The sequence below is a fragment of the Rhamphochromis longiceps genome, linkage group LG9 (assembly GCF_057381845.1).
Source record: "Rhamphochromis longiceps isolate RC_006_pf linkage group LG9, R_longiceps_female_GT1.1, whole genome shotgun sequence".
Classification (NCBI taxonomy): domain Eukaryota; kingdom Metazoa; phylum Chordata; class Actinopteri; order Cichliformes; family Cichlidae; genus Rhamphochromis; species Rhamphochromis longiceps.
Genome location: NC_140565.1, coordinates 10395371 through 10413983, shown reverse-complemented (window position 1 = coordinate 10413983; position 18613 = coordinate 10395371). Strand labels below are relative to the sequence as shown.

Sequence of the window (18613 nt, the reverse complement as noted above, 5' to 3'; positions counted from 1 at the left end):
AAAGAAAAGGTGTCAGACGTAAAAAAAATTCTACAGAAGATGAACAATATCTGCCATGTCATTAAAAAGCAGGAAAAACCAGCAAAGACGTGACACAGAACCTGAGAGATGCATTTGGCCCTTGAGTTGTTCGACGAAACTTCATCGTTATTTGAATCTCTGGAAATGTGGCTGTCAAGAAGCTATTCCCTGACGAATGGAACCATGGAGAAGAGGTTCAGTTGTGCCAAATTACACCAGAACTGTAATAAAAATCAGTAGCAACTTTAAAAAAAGTTTAATTGTGAATGCCTGTCCAGAAAATAGCTTCCAAATGTTATTTCACCCAAATATGTTCTTATAATGTTGCTTCATGCAGGTGATATAAACAAGAATGGTGAATGGACTAATTCTTATACAGCTCTTTTCTACTCTCACCCAATCACCCCATTCACACAAGCACTTCCTTCTATGCGTTTAAGTGCTTACTAAGCAACATTCACACTCACTATACTCCAATGGATGCATCGGAGAGCAACTTGGGGTTAGTATCTTTCCCAAAGATACTCGGCTTGCAGACTCGGGGAGCCACGGATCGAACCATTCATGTGGTTCGATCAAGATGCTTCATTGTTTTCATTACTTATTTGTGAGATATCCTGAACATATTTTAGGCAAATCAGACAGAAAATATAATACACAAAATATCATTAAATACAAAAATAAATCAAATGTGAATGAATGGAGTACAAACATTCCCACCTGTTGGCAGAGGTGTACTCTCATTGTCCTCTCCAGTTTTTTCATCCCCATCAGTCAGGGCTGTGTCCCTCCCTCTCCACTCGTTCTTGGGCAACAACTCCACCACAACTTCGTCCCCATGCACCGCTCTGTTTCGATTTTTTCGACCATACACAAGCACATCCCAAGTCAGATCTAAGATGGATAGGGGGGGGGTCAAAGTCGGGAGAAGAGATCAGAAACGTCTAGCAAATATAAGTTTAATGTGTCTGTTCCACCTGTTTTGAAAATGTAAGGCGTTTTCACCTGTGCTCTTGGTTGAGAAGTTCTTCGGCCTGACGAAAGCCTCGTTCTGTGCCCGATGCTTGTTAACATTCAGTGTACTCTAGTAAAAAGGAATGAAACAAGACATTTACTCTTCTGCCACTGAGGTTGTGTTAAACAATCTGGTGAAAAACTCCACTGCCTTCTCTTTGTGACATCTCCATACCTGCTCAGGTACAGTTGGGGAAATAATTATCACTGCTGAATTTGTAGGTTTCCTCAGTTACAAAGAAAGAACAATTATTCATGTTATTTCTTTAATGTTAGTTTCATTTAATGGAGAGCGATAGAATATCAACCAAAAACTGTCTGTGAAGGTTCTCAGTCATCCAGGTCATCGTAGTCAAAGGAGCTTGCAAAGAAAAGCGTCTGGACTTCTTTAAGTTGCTTGAAGACGTTTCACCTCTCATCCGAGAAGCTTCTTCAGTTCTAAGGTCAAATGGTGGAGAGTCCCAGATATAAACCTAGAGGGAGTATCCCCCCACAGAGGGACAAAAGGACCCCCTGATGATCCTCTAATCGCCTGAGCCAAGGTGTGAAACTGGGTGTGGGTCCCAATCAGCCAGAGTTTCGGGTGTGTTCATTGTGAAACCTGGCCCCACCTTATCATGCGAATTCCTGAGGTCAGATGGCCCAGGATGTGAGTGGGCGTTAAGGCGTCTGGGAAGGATCTCAAAACTGGATTATAGATGGCAGAGAGTTGGTGTCGTAAGCCCCGCCTCTGTTCAAAGATGGTCGCTCACAGTGGACATAGATGGCTTCTTTCACTCCTCTTTCAAACCATCTGTCCTCTCTGTCCAAAATGTGAACATTGGCATCCTCGAAAGAGTGACCTTTGACCTTTAGACGCAGATGTCCATCTGCCTCAGGAAACTCTTTCTCCCCATCGTCACCCTCTGACTACTCCACTTGATACCAAGAAAAGTCTTACCACTGGCAACAAAGGTCTCTACCCCAAATACTAAGCCATGTTTTGCTTGGGGACTCACTGAAAGTAACTTGCCAATCCCTTTATGACTTTTTAAAATAATAATAATAATGATGTGTTTTTTCTGTCTCTCTCCTTTAAAATTAAACTGCAAGAAAACTTAGAGACAGTTCATATCTTCTTCATTCAATAACAGTCCTGCTCTTCATCTCATTTTCTTTATTCGTCAGCCCCTCAAATACTCCTACCTCCTCAGCACACTCCCTACACTCATCAGTGTATTTCGTTAGTATAGATTAGTATATGTATTAAAGGTACCTGCAGTTTCTCTGAAAAATGAACAGGCTTAAAGCTACTAAAATATTTAAACGTTGTTCCTGCAGTTGTTTTAAACTCGTGTTTTAAAGAGAGATCCGGTATACTTAAAACAGGAGTTAGAGAATTGTGGATCAATATGTTTGTCATTGCACAAGATGATCAGATCTTTAGCATGAATGCTCACCTCTGTTTTCTACACACACACATCACTGATCACATCACATGCTCACAGAGACACATTCACATACACACACATCACATGTTCACTCTTGCAGAGACACACGTTCACATGTGCGTGTCTTATCTGTCGCATCATTAATGTTGATGTTTGTGTGACCACTGAAGTTAATAAAAGGGCTTTGAGGGAAGGCTGGAGTTGGGCTAAGATCAGATGAAGACCTTCTCCCCTTGCAGCAAGTAAAAGAAAGCGCTGAGTCAGCGGGGTTTGAGCGTTAGACCCAACAACAGGTTGGTACATTTTTACCTGAATGTAACGTTCAGACTTTATACCAGCCTCCAGGACTTCAGCGGGAAGATGTTCGGGAAACTCTTTCTCCCCATCGTCGCCCTCTGTCTCTTGTTGTGCCTGAGAAATGGAGCTAAACAGTTCATGGGCTGCCTGCAGATCTGACCAGAAGCTTTGCAAATAATCCTGGCAAAGGAAAAACACACAGGTCAAGAAATAAATTACTTCAGTTGGCCTTCTTAGCTCCAGTAACATCCCTTCAAGGGCCTAAGTTTTGGATCCTCTTCCACTTAACCTTATCAGGTTCGAGAAAGAGAAATAGAGTAAAATCTTTCAAATTCACCTCAAATCAACAGCCAGATGCTTAAACCTTTTGATACAGTTAGACGTCCTCAGTATTAGTATTACAATAATAGTTAAATAGATATAAGAACTGGTTTCAGAATAAATAAAGCGAGTTTTTGGAATGGGCTTCCCAAAGCAACAACCTCAACCCTGTTGTTAATTGTTGGACCGTGCTTAAACGCCACGACCGTTTTAGGAAACCAACCAATTTAAATGAATTCTACCAATTCTGGTTGAAAATCTCTGTTTTCAGTGACCGAAAACGCCGTTTACGTGTGGACGAAAGGCGCAAACACATAGAAAAATCTGCGTTTTCAAAAATACCCGGGTACGTATGTTTGGATAAAAATATACAAATCTGGCAGCAATGTATCAAAAATGTATCACAATAGAAAGCGATGTAATATTAATTTCACGGCTACTAGCATGTACTGCTCTTTTTCCTTTAAATAAACATCAGACTTGATATCAGTCCTTATTGAGCAATGAGTTTACTCTGACCGACTCGTGTTTGCGGCGTTCCAAACACGTTGCCAAGAGGGAAGATGCAGAGTACCTGTGAAGCCAAACATATAATATCAATACCCATAACATGGCTAAAGGCTGTTTCTAACCTCTCTTCTTTACTTTAACTGTCATTTATTGACCATTTTAAATGGCGATACCAGTGTATCGACAAATAGGTAAAAAGTGTAACTGTTTTTTTCTGACAGAGCTCGGATCAATCAGTGCAATTACAAACAAGGCTGTGACCTTCACCTTTAGCGAAATTCTCATTTACATACTAGTTTAATAGTTTTCTGACTCATTGTCACTGTGTTTTATACAACCACAGCATGCTTGCTAGGCTGACATGAATTGAAAAACGAAGTGCAGCTCTCCGTATGTAAACAGACTAAATGCCACATATATTTACATTTTGTCACTTAACCAAGAAATCATGTGTAATGACCGAAAGTTTGACAACAACCACCAATTTCACTTCTAAGTGAGACTGTTCTAATACTGCTGCCAAAAATGTAAGTGTTTCAAAAACCCATGCCTGCTACATGCTACAATAGTCCCACTGAAGATTAGTGAAATAATACAGACCAACCAACTGTTCCATCATATAGGCTCCAACACAACGACTTTAACACAAAGAGCTGACTTTCAGTTTTAGGTGTTCAAACCACGTGTTTCTCTAAATGCATGATGATAAATCCCTGTAAGGTGGCTACATATAAGAAGCCGATATAGAGTAGATGGTATTATAAAGGTATTTCATATACCTGGACGGAGATGACGTACACTCCAGACGTCAGGCTGCTGAACTGAGCTACGGCCTCAGGATCCTCAGTGATCATCACTATATTCATCATTCCTGCCAGGTGGTTGTAGTACCACACTGCAGCTGAGTACACACACACACACACACACACATTAAATGAACTCACAAGTTTAGCATAAGATGCATGAAAGCAAATTGCCCGCTAAAGCAATAATCTTTAACATATCCCACTAAGTTTTTGCTGTTTTGTAGGTGGAAGTTATGATTTCACACTACTTGTAATTCAAATGGTGCTTCCACAGAAAGAATATAAAAAATAAATAATTGAGTGCCTTATCTATATAATAAACACATTTCATGAGAACACACTGCACTTCTAGCTTCATTTGTTGGCACAACATAAAAGTTTGTCAGATCGTGATTAACATTACAACCAAGTCTCTATTATTAAAAACACTCATTAAATCCTTTTGGTGCTTTTCTCTATTAAACTGGTATAAATATTAATCACTTTTAAGCTGCCATTCACAAGTCCTCCTGACTTCTTTGTTCCTGCACTTGTTTTCTACCTGAAGTGGAGGAAAAACATTTTTGAAAATGTTAAAATGACCCCTTTACCCATTGAACCCCTATTGGGACAAAACACTATGAATGCTCGATTGACATCTTAGCCAGTACGTGTGCTCTAAGTGCCATATGCATCTGCACCGCTGGCCTGTTGCACAATTTGAAAGAAAGTTCAAATGTAATGTTTACATTTTTAAATCTCCCAGATGAATTTTGCACACGTGTGAACTATACATTTATGTCACTTTCACAAAATATTTTTTAAACCCAGAGACTTAACATTTTTAGAAACACAATTTCCTTTCAAGAGTTGCTTAGCAGAAGTAGTCAGCAGGTGCAGTCAAAGACATTTTGTGTGATTGGATGATTATCAGGATGTCCTAAAAGCATCATTTGAAAAACCTTCAGTTAATCCAGTCCAAGAACAAAAGAACATATTTCTCCCATACTGGCTTCCCTGTTAAATCCAGAATTTAATTTAAAATCTTCTTACACAGAAAAGTCTTGAATAATCAAACCCCTTTTACACACCCACTTTACTCTCAGGCTGCGGGCTTATTTGTGGGGTTTACAAAAGTAGAATGGGAGGCAGAGCATCAGCCTTCATGCCCTTTTTTGTAGAACCAGCTTCCTATTTGCACACGGGAGACTGACGCCCTCTCACTATTAAGATTAGGATTAAAACTTTCCTTTTTGATTTATAGTTAGGGCTGGATTGAGTGACCCTGAATCCTCCCTTAGTTACGCTGCAATAGGCAAGATTGGGGACTTCCCATGGTGCAAGTATTTCATCTTTACTGAAGAACTGAATATGTTTTATTAGCATAATCTCCATTATAATTAATGAGATTTACAAATTTCACCTAGTGAAACATGTAACGTCACACTTTGACCCAGAAAAACAAAATGAAGTCAAAGAAGTATAAGTAGAAGAAAAAACATGACAAAGAGGAAAAAATGAGAAAGGAAAAGACTCTATAGACTCTATTTCTATGCTACATGTGCTGCAGCAACTTGACTGTACACTTCAGTGAGTGTGGTAAATAATGAGCACTGACCTGGTCTGCCATTTTTCCTGGCTCTCGCCCTTCTCTCGTGGACAGTAAGAGTACTTCTGAAATTCATTGGCAAACAGCACGCAGTCGTGTCGAGGGTCTTTGACAAGGGTTTGCAGCCGCTTGTAATATCTGCACAAACGCACATTACAAAAACAAGTACATTCAATAAAATCATAAATTACACTCAAGAAAGCCTCTCATTAGTTTGGGAGAATGGTGGGGATGTTAGGAGAACGTTAACCCTGAAGCACGAGGGAGAAAAAATAGACCAACGTATGTTGACTTTTCCTAACATAATTTATGTTCCTTTGTTCATTTTGGCTCATTTTTTAAATTCACTCTTGTTTGTAAAAATCAAAATAAAACAAAGACTTGTCTGTCAGATAATATGCATTAGACCTAAACATAAGATCCTGATCTGAAATTATTGAAAGAGGATGACACCTGGCTTTGTTATCCTTTGAGTTTCACAATAAAAGCCCAGTTGGTGAACTAAAGCAGCAGATTGCTTTTTTCTGAAACATGTTGACTATGTGTGAACACTATACTGCACTAACTTTAACGTGGCACATTTCAGAGTACATGTAGTAGCTGTTTCACACTAAAAATGAACACTTGTACTGATCAAACAGATGAAATAAGAAATAAAGGCCTACAAATGCCCCGATCACTAGTTGAGTTAATATAGATGATGTATAGAAAATTCAGCGATTCTGCAAAGTGAAACTGCAAAGAGAGTCCACGATGAAGCTTTTTTCTCTTTGCTGTGTACGTTAAATTCAATGGAAAACAGTAAGTAGTGATTCAGTATGACAACTCTGTATGTTTCACCAGATGTCCACCTAACGCTATCAAAGTGAAGCCTCATCACATTAATGATGCAACACTCTAAAATGGCTGTGTGAGCACAAATCAGGAATAAACTGGACTGAAACCCGAGTTCACGTGGGACTTCTTATTTACAGTGCTCATCAAGTTTGTCCAAAGCGCTCCTGCATGTTTATGCTGGACACATATTTCAAGTCACAGGCTGCGTCTCTTTCAGCTTTGTCAGCAGAGCTCGGATATAATGAGGCTGACCCCTGGTCAATGTCTACAGACATGTGTAGCTAGGTTAAGCTGGGCACACAGCTAACAGCTTGATTATGAATGCAACTCAACATTTCAAACAGAGCATCAGAATGGGGAGGAAAGTCGTTTAAAAGACTTTGAGCACGGCTGGTTACTGGTTGCAGATGAGCTACTCTGAGCATTTCAGGAAGCAGGTGCCGTGTTTGGGGATAGTTAACAACGCAGACAAGTTGCATTCATTTTAATGACATCACCACTAACTGCATTTTAAGACATGCAGTTAGTGGTGACAGGTTAATTGGAAACACTAAATTGCCCATAGGTGTGAATGCAGAAATGCGAGTGTGAATGGTTGTGTTAGTCCTGTAAGACTGGCTGACACATACCCAGGTACTTATATTCAGGTGAAGAGCAAAATGAACATTTAGGGTACAGCAGAGAGTAATTTGTGTGACAGCTGTAGTAAAACCCAATTTGTGTTTGTCTGTTTAGGTGACTTCCAAGCAAGATACGTGGAGGAGCACCGGCTTGGAGAAGGAGGCTGTGGAGCAGTGTTTGCTGGCTACCGCATAAAGGATCATTTACCAGTAAGTGTTCAGATGGTGGTAGTAAGACAGGCAGTAATGCAGATAAGGGATAATATCGTAAGCTGAGATGTATGCTGTTTTACACCTTTAATGATGTCATACTGAGGAAATGCTCATCAATGCCCTGTGTCTTTTAGGTGGCCATCAAACACATCCCAAAGGGGAAAGTGTACTGCAAAGTGAAGGTAAATGTGCAAGACTTGAATTGTTTTTACATTAGTGGATTGCATGCAGCGTTCACCTGTGGAACGTCTGTGCCTCATCATCCACTTTGTTGAAATATTTCAGGATGATAACGGGAAGAATGTGTCAGTGGAAGTTGCCATCATGCTGAAGCTTGCAGCTGAAGCAGATGGATCAGTGGAAACATCAGCCCCAGTGTCTCTGTTGGAGTGGTTTGACTTTGGCAGAGAGCTGATCCTGGTGATGGAGAGACCTGTCCCCGCTGTGGACCTGGATAAATACATAGAAGAAAATGGAGGATTTTTGCCAGAGGACAAGGCCAAGGCAAGTTGACTTGCCTTAGAAGAGTCTTAGACTGTACATCATTCAATCAAAGCACAGAGTATTAGAGAAACATTAACCCATTGATTGATTATTGTCTTTTTCATCGTTTCCAGGTAGGGCTGGGCTATATCATACCATTCACGGTAATACCGGTGTAATTTTGGGCAACGATAGGAAAATGAAATATCGCGCTAGAATAGGTAAAACGCGCATGCGCAGTGCCTATGTTTACATACGCAGATGGCGGTGACGCAGAAAGAGAAGAGCAAAAGTGGATCGTTGAATGAAACGGATGAACCAGAACTGGTTTGTAAAAATGCTGCAACTTTAGTGGTGTGGAACTGGTTTAGCTTTCGTCCGTCAGATACACAACAAAGCACGATTTTTGGTAGCGCATGCTAGCGGGCCGTCGTTATTACCGTGTTGTTTGGAAAATACGGCACACTTAAAATCAATCCTTTGATTTTTCTGAAACTCGACAGTGCCCCTTATAATCCCGTGTGCCTTATGTATGAATTCTGGTTGTGTTTACTGACCTCAAAACGATTTTATGTACACGGCGACTTTGCTAAGCTACAAAGCCGCACCGCTCGATGGATTGTCGGAGCATTACGGCTATCGTAGGCAGGCGCCTCGCGGAGTGATACGTACTGCACCTCAACGTGATATTACCGTATTGTGTGTGTATAACCTCTTTTTAAGCTTTGTGGATATTTTACATGGTTATGCTGAGGATATGTCGGCCAATTTCCACTGGAAATGCCTTTTGGTTAAACTGTCAGCGAGGAATTTGCATTTGCACTGTTACATTTTTATATAACTTTAATGCACATAAAAAAACAGCTGCTTGTTTAAGTGAAAATACATTTATGGGGTTTTTTGCACTAATAAAGTTGTGGCGTTGTAAAGTATTTTGTCTAGTGTCAGTTATATCGTCAGTTATATCGTTATCACAACTTTTCAAATGTATATCGTGATAAATATTTTTGGTCATATCGCCCTGCTCTATTTCCAGGTCATTCTGAAGCAGCTGGTTGATGCTGCGAAGCACCTGGAGGATAAACACATCTTTCACCGGGACATCAAGAGTGAGAACATTCTAATTGAGACCGGCTCAGATGTACCGCGTGTTCGTATCATCGACTTTGGACTGAGCTGCTTTGTTAAGGAGCAGTCGCAGTACCGCGTCTTCTATGGTAACATATTCTGCTCTTGCTCTTCACAGATGTCACAATTTTCGCCTTTTGTTTTAGAAGAAATTGCAATTGTGTCTGTTTATTAGGTACAGAAATTTACTCCCCTCCCGAGTGGTACGGGCGCAGTTGCTACAGGTGTGGACCCACCACGGTATGGCAAATGGGAGTGGTTCTGTACGAAGCGCTTCATGCCGGGGACTTTAACACCACGAGCTTCCTCAAAAAGCGCCTGAAATTCAAAAGACATCTGTCCAAAAGTAAGAAAACGTCACACTTCTCCAGGCTGGAGAAACTGATCAGGAGGGCTAGCTCTGTGGTCGGCATGAAGCTGGACACTCTGGTGACAGTGGCAGAGAAAAGGACATTAAAGAAACTGATGGACATTATGGACAATGCTGGGCATCCTCTGCACACGGCCATTAACAACCAGAAGAGTCTGTTCAGTGACAGGTTGCTTCTCCCAAAGACAAGAACTAACAGACTTAAAAACTCCTTTGTCCCACACGCCATCAGACTGTTTAACTCCTCTCTGGAGGGGAGAGGGAGGGGAAACAGGAGGACAAAGGAGGGGGGAACAACTAAGCTGTAGTGCCTCTTCACCTCACTGTACAATACCTTGTGCAATACTTTTGTAAATAGTCAACGGTGCAATAGACTCAATACTTGAAATGTGCAATTCACTTGTATTTTTATTTTTATTCCTATTTATTCTATTTATCCCCTTCGTATATTTTATTTATATTGTCTCTGTATTTATATATATGTGTGTGTGTATAACTCTGTAACTTCTGTCGGTGCTGTGCTTTTTTGGAAATCGAATTTCCCAGAGGAACCCACCCGAGGGATTAATAAAGTTCTATCTTATCTTATCTTAAGACTGACTGATGGCTTGGACCACTGGAACTATCATCTTCATGTTTTTTCTCTTTCCTTTCTTTCCAGACTGCCGGGATTTCTTGGACGCGTGTTTAACCAAAGTCCCGGAGACGCGGCCGACGCTGGAGGAGCTACAGCATCACACTTGGCTGAGATAAGCCTATCACACACACACACAAACACACACAATTCAGACGTTATCATTTATGTGTGATGTATGAATTACCTTTCTTTTTTTCAGGAAATAATTTTTTTTAATTGGCCCACTTTAAATTTCAGTGTTTTGGAATTCCTGTAACCCCCCCCAGCCATCCCAGGAAAGGGGATCTCTCTTTGAATGGGCTTTCCCGAGGTTTCTTCCCGTCAGTCTGGCCCCCCCAGGGGAGTTTTTCCTCGTCTTCATAGAGAGCTTGGGCTGGCTCAGGAGCTCCATCAAAACTGTCTTTATTTAATTACTCTAATGTAATCATATACTTTAAAGTAATCAAATAAAAGACAGTAAAAATCTGAAGACTTGAAGTAAACTTCCATTAAAATAAAACTTGTTTAATTCATCTTTGATGAGGATACTGTGTTATTACTATTTCAAGGATTATGTCAGAACACCGGATACTGGTACCCATCCCTACCCATCACTAGGGAACAGAACAAACCAGACATCAATTACAACAAAAATGACACTGACCCAGCCAGCATAACTTGTCTGCCTTAAGAAATGTTTAGCAATATTACAAATTGGGTGATATGCCTTAAAGTAGCTTCTCATGTGTTCAGCATTGTCAAAGGCTACATTTTAATTAAAACCACAATCTAGTAATGTTCTGTCTTTAACCTTCCTAATTTGTTTTTTGTCCTAACCTAACACTAAATTGCCAGTGAAAACAAAAGTTACATAAATAAAGAAGAGTAAAGAAAATTACGGTCTTTTTTATTGTAACAGTTTACCAGTGTACAGTTTGGTTTGTGACATATCTATCTAATAGACTCCAATTTGTGCATGTAAATGGAGAGTCCTCTTCACACACTGAGGTTAATTATGGAGTTCCACAGGGTTCAGTGCTAGGACCAATTCTGTTTACATTATACATGTTTCCCCTAGGCAGCATCATTAGAAGACATAGCATAAATTTTCACTGCTATGCAGATGACACCCAGCTCTATCTGTCCATGAAGCCAGATAACACACACCAATGAGTTACACTGCAGGAATGTCTTAAAGACGTAAAGACCTGGATGGCCGCTAACTTTCTGCTTCTTAATTCAGATCAAACTGAGGTTATTGTACTCGGCCCTGAAAAGTTTAGAAATATGGTATCTAACCAGATTCTTACTCTGGATGGCATTACCTTGGCCTCCAGTAACGCTGTGAGGAACCTTGGAGTCATTTTTGACCAGGACATGTCCTTCAACGCACATATTAAACAAATATGTAAGACTGCGTTCTTCCATTTGCGCAACATCTCTAAAATTAGAAATATCCTGTCTCAGAGTGACGCTGAAAAACTAGTTCATGCATTTATTGTGTGAATGTGTGTGTGAATGGGTGGATGACTGGATATGTAAAGCGCTTTGGGGTCCTTAGGGACTAGTAAAGCGCTATATAAATACAGGGCATTTACCATTTATTACTTCCAGGCTGGACGACTGTAATTCATTATTATCAGGATGTCCAAAAAACTCACTGAAAAGCCTTCAGCTGATCCAAAATGCTGCAGCAAGAGTCCTGACAGGGACTAGAAAGAGAGAGCAGATTTCTCCTGTTAAATCCAGAATTGAATTCAAAATCCTGCTCCTCACATACAAGGTCTTAAATAATCAGGCCCCATCTTATCTTAATGACCTTGTAGTACCATATCACCCTATTAGAGCACTTCGCTCTCGCTCTGCAGGCCTACTTGTTGTTCCTAGAGTATTTAAAAGTAGAATGGGAGGGAGAGCCTTCAGTTTTCAGGCCCCTCTTCTGTGGAACCAGCTTCCAGTTTGGATTCAGGAGACAGACACTATCTCTACTTTTAAGATTAGGCTTAAAACTTTCCTTTTTGCTAAAGCATATAGTTAGGGCTGGACCAGGTGACCCTGAATCCTCCCTTAGTTATGCTGCAATAGACGTAGAGTTACACACTTACTCTCTGTCCCACCACTGCATTTACGGCTGCATTTCCAGGGATGTTGAGTTCAGCAATGACCTTTGGCCTCTGCTCTTTGAGATAGAGCATGAAGGCATTTGGCGGCTTCTTGACGTATGGCCCATCTTCATCCTGCTGGGCTGGGCACTTTCTTTTTCTTCAGGAATAAAACACAGAGTAAGAGCACATGTTAGCACTGTGTACAACTGTGAGGGAAGCAGTTCAAAAACACGAGACAAGCTGTAAAACTGAATGAAATCAGGCACCATTAATGGATCATTACAATAATTCCTGCAGACATCTGCAAACAAATGACAGATACTTGCAGATCAGTGAACCAAAGCAGCCGAGCAAACTTAGTTTGGAGTGGAGGTGTTAGGTGGAGGAGCAGGAGTGACATACTCATACATCTGTACACCGTTCCTACACAGATGAAGGGAGACAGATATGAGATAACAGGAAGAAGTTATGAATATAGAGATGTTCAGCAGCTGTGTTCACTCCAGTGTTTGTGTGTTTTACGTACAGTACTCCAACAGGACGCAGGTTCTGGAGCACACAAAACACACAACAGGTGACGAGACAAGCTGCAATACTATCATCTATCCACTAGGTGGAAGAATTGATCAGTAGAAAGAGGAGATGTGCTCAAAACGACATTCATACATAGATTTATTCTTCTTAGTTAGTCTTAAGAATTAGGATTCACTGACAGTGAAGAAGTTTCAGACGTGCACTCGCGTTTCCCCTTTTGCCTTTTCCTGCTCCAGCCAAGTCCTCCGCCTGCTCGACATCTCTCCTATTACCTTTTATTACGCTTGCACTCATGCCTTTGCCTTTCACCACTTCAAAACTGCGCCTTCTTCAATATTACCTTCATATGCTCTCTTTGCTTTTCGCCTTCCTCACTACACTAAGTACCATTTTTTAACGCTGTGTACTCACTCTTGCTAAGTACATGTGAACAGATCTTGAAGAAAAAAAACAAAACAAAACATACTTTTCTTTTCTCTTCTGATACTATTGAATGATCCTAACAGAAAAAAACAGAGTTAACACTGACTTAATAAAAAAGTGTTATATTTTATCTCAGATAAACTAGTCAGTGTTTATTAGTGTTTGCTCAACTAGAAGTCTTCATAGTAGCATCCACACATCAAGTCTTTAAACAAATAATGAAAGGATAATGAAAGAAAGTTTAATGTGAAATTACTGAATTATATGAAATGCCAGAGTGTTTTTCTTTAAACTACTTGGGACACTGCCTTTTAGTGATGTCACTAAAAGGCAAGGTTCTAATGTTGTGTTGCCATAGACTCCGGAGTTTACTTTTAAAGCTCACTTACAGAACTGACTTATACAGCTTAGTTAGAAAAGTCAAGCATCCAGACATTTGAAGGACTATTCACTCATTAAGGTGACATTTTCTATTTTAAAAATTAAGATGAAAAAGGAAACAAGAAAAGTTACGACTGAGGCAGATAAGAAAGATCCAGGAGATCAAAGTAAGTAAAAAATAAAATCCCCTAAATAACAGAATGTACATTTCTAACAATGTTGAGGCTCTGTGTATAAAATGATTCATTTTTAGAGGATTTAAATCCTGGTTTTGATTGAAACTAACCTGAGTGCAACATGTCTAATCAAAGAAAGGTTACTGGGGCACTTTGTCTTTTGGTAAAATAATGTGACAAGTTTATTCTTGGACTGAGCAGTGAAAACAGAGCAACAAGTGTCATCAGTATCTAGACTTAGTAGACCTAGTATGGTGTTGGTGTGTTTTTTATCAAAAGGATAAACTTGTTATTATATTGTAAGCAATACTAATTTAAAATTCAATGACATCAAAATCCTTCTAGTCCTGATGTCGAGCGCTCTTTTTCACTAATGTGTTGTTGTTGTTTATAGATTGTAAGAGCAGGATGGCTAAAAGAAAGGCCAGTCCTGAAAAAACGACCCCCATAAAAAGAAGGAGGGTCACTGAGCAGGCTGGTCCTTCCACCAGCTCAGATGCTCATGTGGTCGGGGGAGTCAAGCGAAAGGTCCAACAAGATGAAGCGGGGACAACCAATACAGCAAAAAAGCGTAAACTTCTTGAGCATGTGAGCGGTGACAAGGGGCAGGCATCTTCCTGGTTGGACACTGGTAAAGGTAGGCTAATTAGTTGAGTGAGGGGTAGATTAAGTGTACATCTGGTTGCTAGTTTGAAGATATTAGTGTTTGGGAGATATTTGTGTCTATTATCTAATAAGCTGATGTGCTTTTGGTGTTTTCCACATCTGCAGACTGCAGCATAGAGATTTCAGAGAGCTGCAGTAAAAACAAAAAGGCTGGCAAAAGGAAAGCTGCGGGAGACACCAGGGACCCACCTAAGAAAAAGAACGTGGACCAGGACAAAACCAAAACCGTTGCCAAAAAGTCAGTGGCTGAACAGAAACGTAAGTAGCAAGCAGCTTAGCTTTTATATTCAGGTGAAGAGCAAAATGAACATTTAGGGTACAGCAGAGAGTAATTTGTGTGACAGCTGTAGTAAAACCCAATTTGTGTTTGTCTGTTTAGGTGACTTCCAAGCAAGATACGTGGAGGAGCACCGGCTTGGAGAAGGAGGCTGTGGAGCAGTGTTTGCTGGCTACCGCATAAAGGATCATTTACCAGTAAGTGTTCAGATGGTGGTAGTAAGACAGGCAGTAATGCAGATAAGGGATAATATCGTAAGCTGAGATGTATGCTGTTTTACACCTTTAATGATGTCATACTGAGGAAATGCTCATCAATGCCCTGTGTCTTTTAGGTGGCCATCAAACACATCCCAAAGGGGAAAGTGTACTGCAAAGTGAAGGTAAATGTGCAAGACTTGAATTGTTTTTACATTAGTGGATTGCATGCAGCGTTCACCTGTGGAACGTCTGTGCCTCATCATCCACTTTGTTGAAATATTTCAGGATGATAACGGGAAGAATGTGTCAGTGGAAGTTGCCATCATGCTGAAGCTTGCAGCTGAAGCAGATGGATCAGTGGAAACATCAGCCCCAGTGTCTCTGTTGGAGTGGTTTGACTTTGGCAGAGAGCTGATCCTGGTGATGGAGAGACCTGTCCCCGCTGTGGACCTGGATAAATACATAGAAGAAAATGGAGGATTTTTGCCAGAGGACAAGGCCAAGGCAAGTTGACTTGCCTTAGAAGAGTCTTAGACTGTACATCATTCAATCAAAGCACAGAGTATTAGAGAAACATTAACCCATTGATTGATTATTGTCTTTTTCATCGTTTCCAGGTAGGGCTGGGCTATATCATACCATTCACGGTAATACCGGTGTAATTTTGGGCAACGATAGGAAAATGAAATATCGCGCTAGAATAGGTAAAACGCGCATGCGCAGTGCCTATGTTTACATACGCAGATGGCGGTGACGCAGAAAGAGAAGAGCAAAAGTGGATCGTTGAATGAAACGGATGAACCAGAACTGGTTTGTAAAAATGCTGCAACTTTAGTGGTGTGGAACTGGTTTAGCTTTCGTCCGTCAGATACACAACAAAGCACGATTTTTGGTAGCGCATGCTAGCGGGCCGCCGTTATTACCGTGTTGTTTGGAAAATACGGCACACTTAAAATCAATCCTTTGATTTTTCTGAAACTCGACAGTGCCCCTTATAATCCCGTGTGCCTTATGTATGAATTCTGGTTGTGTTTACTGACCTCAAAACGATTTTATGTACACGGCGACTTTGCTAAGCTACAAAGCCGCACCGCTCGATGGATTGTCGGAGCATTACGGCTATCGTAGGCAGGCGCCTCGCGGAGTGATACGTACTGCACCTCAACGTGATATTACCGTATTGTGTGTGTATAACCTCTTTTTAAGCTTTGTGGATATTTTACATGGTTATGCTGAGGATATGTCGGCCAATTTCCACTGGAAATGCCTTTTGGTTAAACTGTCAGCGAGGAATTTGCATTTGCACTGTTACATTTTTATATAACTTTAATGCACATAAAAAAAACAGCTGCTTGTTTAAGTGAAAATACATTTATGGGGTTTTTTGCACTAATAAAGTTGTGGCGTTGTAAAGTATTTTGTCTAGTGTCAGTTATATCGTCAGTTATATCGTTATCGCAACTTTTCAAATGTATATCGTGATAAATATTTTTGGTCATATCGCCCTGCTCTATTTCCAGGTCATTCTGAAGCAGCTGGTTGATGCTGCGAAGCACCTGGAGGATAAACACATCTTTCACCGGGACATCAAGAGTGAGAACATTCTAATTGAGACCGGCTCAGATGTACCGCGTGTTCGTATCATCGACTTTGGACTGAGCTGCTTTGTTAAGGAGCAGTCGCAGTACCGCGTCTTCTATGGTAACATATTCTGCTCTTGCTCTTCACAGATGTCACAATTTTCGCCTTTTGTTTTAGAAGAAATTGCAATTGTGTCTGTTTATTAGGTACAGAAATTTACTCCCCTCCCGAGTGGTACGGGCGCAGTTGCTACAGGTGTGGACCCACCACGGTATGGCAAATGGGAGTGGTTCTGTACGAAGCGCTTCATGCCGGGGACTTTAACACCACGAGCTTCCTCAAAAAGCGCCTGAAATTCAAAAGACATCTGTCCAAAAGTAAGAAAACGTCACACTTCAAGACTGACTGATGGCTTGGACCACTGGAACTATCATCTTCATGTTTTTTCTCTTTCCTTTCTTTCCAGACTGCCGGGATTTCTTGGACGCGTGTTTAACCAAAGTCCCGGAGACGCGGCCGACGCTGGAGGAGCTACAGCATCACACTTGGCTGAGATAAGCCTATCACACACACACACAAACACACACACACACAATTCAGACGTTATCATTTATGTGTGATGTATGAATTACCTTTCTTTTTTTCAGGAAATAATTTTTTTTAATTGGCCCACTTTAAATTTCAGTGTTTTGGAATTCCTGTAACCCCCCCCAGCCATCCCAGGAAAGGGGATCTCTCTTTGAATGGGCTTTCCCGAGGTTTCTTCCCGTCAGTCTGGCCCCCCCAGGGGAGTTTTTCCTCATCTTCATAGAGAGCTTGGGCTGGCTCAGGAGCTCCATCAAAACTGTCTTTATTTAATTACTCTAATGTAATCATATACTTTAAAGTAATCAAATAAAAGACAGTAAAAATCTGAAGACTTGAAGTAAACTTCCATTAAAATAAAACTTGTTTAATTCATCTTTGCTGAGGATACTGTGTTATTACTATTTCAAGGATTATGTCAGAACACCGGATACTGGTACCCATCCCTACCCATCACTAGGGAACAGAACAAACCAGACATCAATTACAACAAAAATGACACTGACCCAGCCAGCATGACTCGTCTGCCTTAAGAAATGTTTAGCAATATTACAAATTGGGTGATATGCCTTAAAGTAGCTTCTCATGTGTTCAGCATTGACCTGTATGCATTTTCCCCTTCTCAACCTCATACCAGTGATACTGAGTGGGGTGAGGGAGGAGTAGCTGTCTCTCATTTTTATAGATCCCATACTGGCCCATCAGGCCATTGATGGCAGAACTAGCTTTTCTGTTCCACTACTGGCCATGACCATTGCCTTTGAACATTGACTTGGCGTGATTTTTTTCTTCCACATCCCAAATGGTCAGCACTCTGGGCGTGGCACACGAGTGGCTGATTTAAAATGAAGCAGGTCTCTCTCTGAGAGTCATTGTGAACATTCAGAATGCTAGATCACTTTCTACATGCTCATTTTATGAAGTATTTGAGAGATTCCTTATCTATACTCTGTTTAGGGATGGGTATCGTTTAGGTTTTATCCGATACCGGTACTTTTGAAACTGTGCGGGTGCTTAAATGGTGCTCTAACCGTTGCTTCCTTCTCTCACCCCAACCGGTCGCAGAAGATGGTCCCGCCCCTCCCTGAGCCTGGTTCTGCTGGAGGTTTCTTCCAGTTAAAAGGGAGTTTTTCCTTCCCACTGTCGCCAAAGTGCTTGCTCATAGGGGGTCATATGATTGTTGGGTTTTTCTCTGTATCTATGAAGCGCCTTGAGGCGACTTTTGTTGTGATTTGGCGCTATATAAATAAAATTGAATTGAATTATCTGAGGAAGAAGCAGAGTTGGTTTGTTTCCAGCTGAAATCATCCAGGCTCAGGAATTTGAATCGATCCACATCATTTCTGCTTGAACTAGAGAACATGAGTGTCGACTTACATTTGGTCTGTGAGACACATGTCATAGTGACAGTATTTGGGTTAATATGGCATT

General features: G+C 40.8%; 2 protein-coding genes and 1 pseudogene across 3 annotated transcripts in view; 2 read left to right on the top strand and 1 right to left on the bottom strand.

The window, feature by feature from the left end:
- LOC146661684 (DIS3-like exonuclease 1) overlaps window positions 1-18613 on the bottom strand; it is a 39811-nt gene that overhangs the window by 20654 nt on the left and 544 nt on the right. Inside the window, exons 4-10 of the mRNA XM_085418241.1 lie at window positions 11916-11966; window positions 7896-8107; window positions 5997-6125; window positions 4373-4494; window positions 2775-2942; window positions 1027-1105; window positions 742-915 (exon numbers count right to left, since the gene is read on the bottom strand). Coding sequence (XP_085274367.1) covers window positions 742-915; window positions 1027-1105; window positions 2775-2942; window positions 4373-4494; window positions 5997-6125; window positions 7896-7920 — 697 coding nt within the window. The 5' untranslated portion in view covers window positions 7921-8107; window positions 11916-11966. The remainder of the gene's footprint in view (window positions 1-741; window positions 916-1026; window positions 1106-2774; window positions 2943-4372; window positions 4495-5996; window positions 6126-7895; window positions 8108-11915; window positions 11967-18613) is intronic.
- On the top strand, window positions 7982-10391 carry LOC146661686 (serine/threonine-protein kinase pim-2-like). The gene is made up of 4 exons (XM_085419492.1): window positions 7982-8161; window positions 9177-9357; window positions 9444-9614; window positions 10300-10391. The coding sequence occupies exons 1-4, from the start codon at window positions 7982-7984 to the stop codon at window positions 10389-10391; spliced, it is 624 nt and encodes a 207-aa protein (XP_085275618.1).
- On the top strand, window positions 12790-18613 carry LOC146661685 (serine/threonine-protein kinase pim-1-like; annotated as a pseudogene). Its single transcript, XR_014913247.1, has 8 exons — window positions 12790-13864; window positions 14268-14510; window positions 14645-14797; window positions 14919-15013; window positions 15151-15198; window positions 15302-15520; window positions 16537-16974; window positions 17064-18613. The product of XR_014913247.1 is annotated as a serine/threonine-protein kinase pim-1-like (transcript).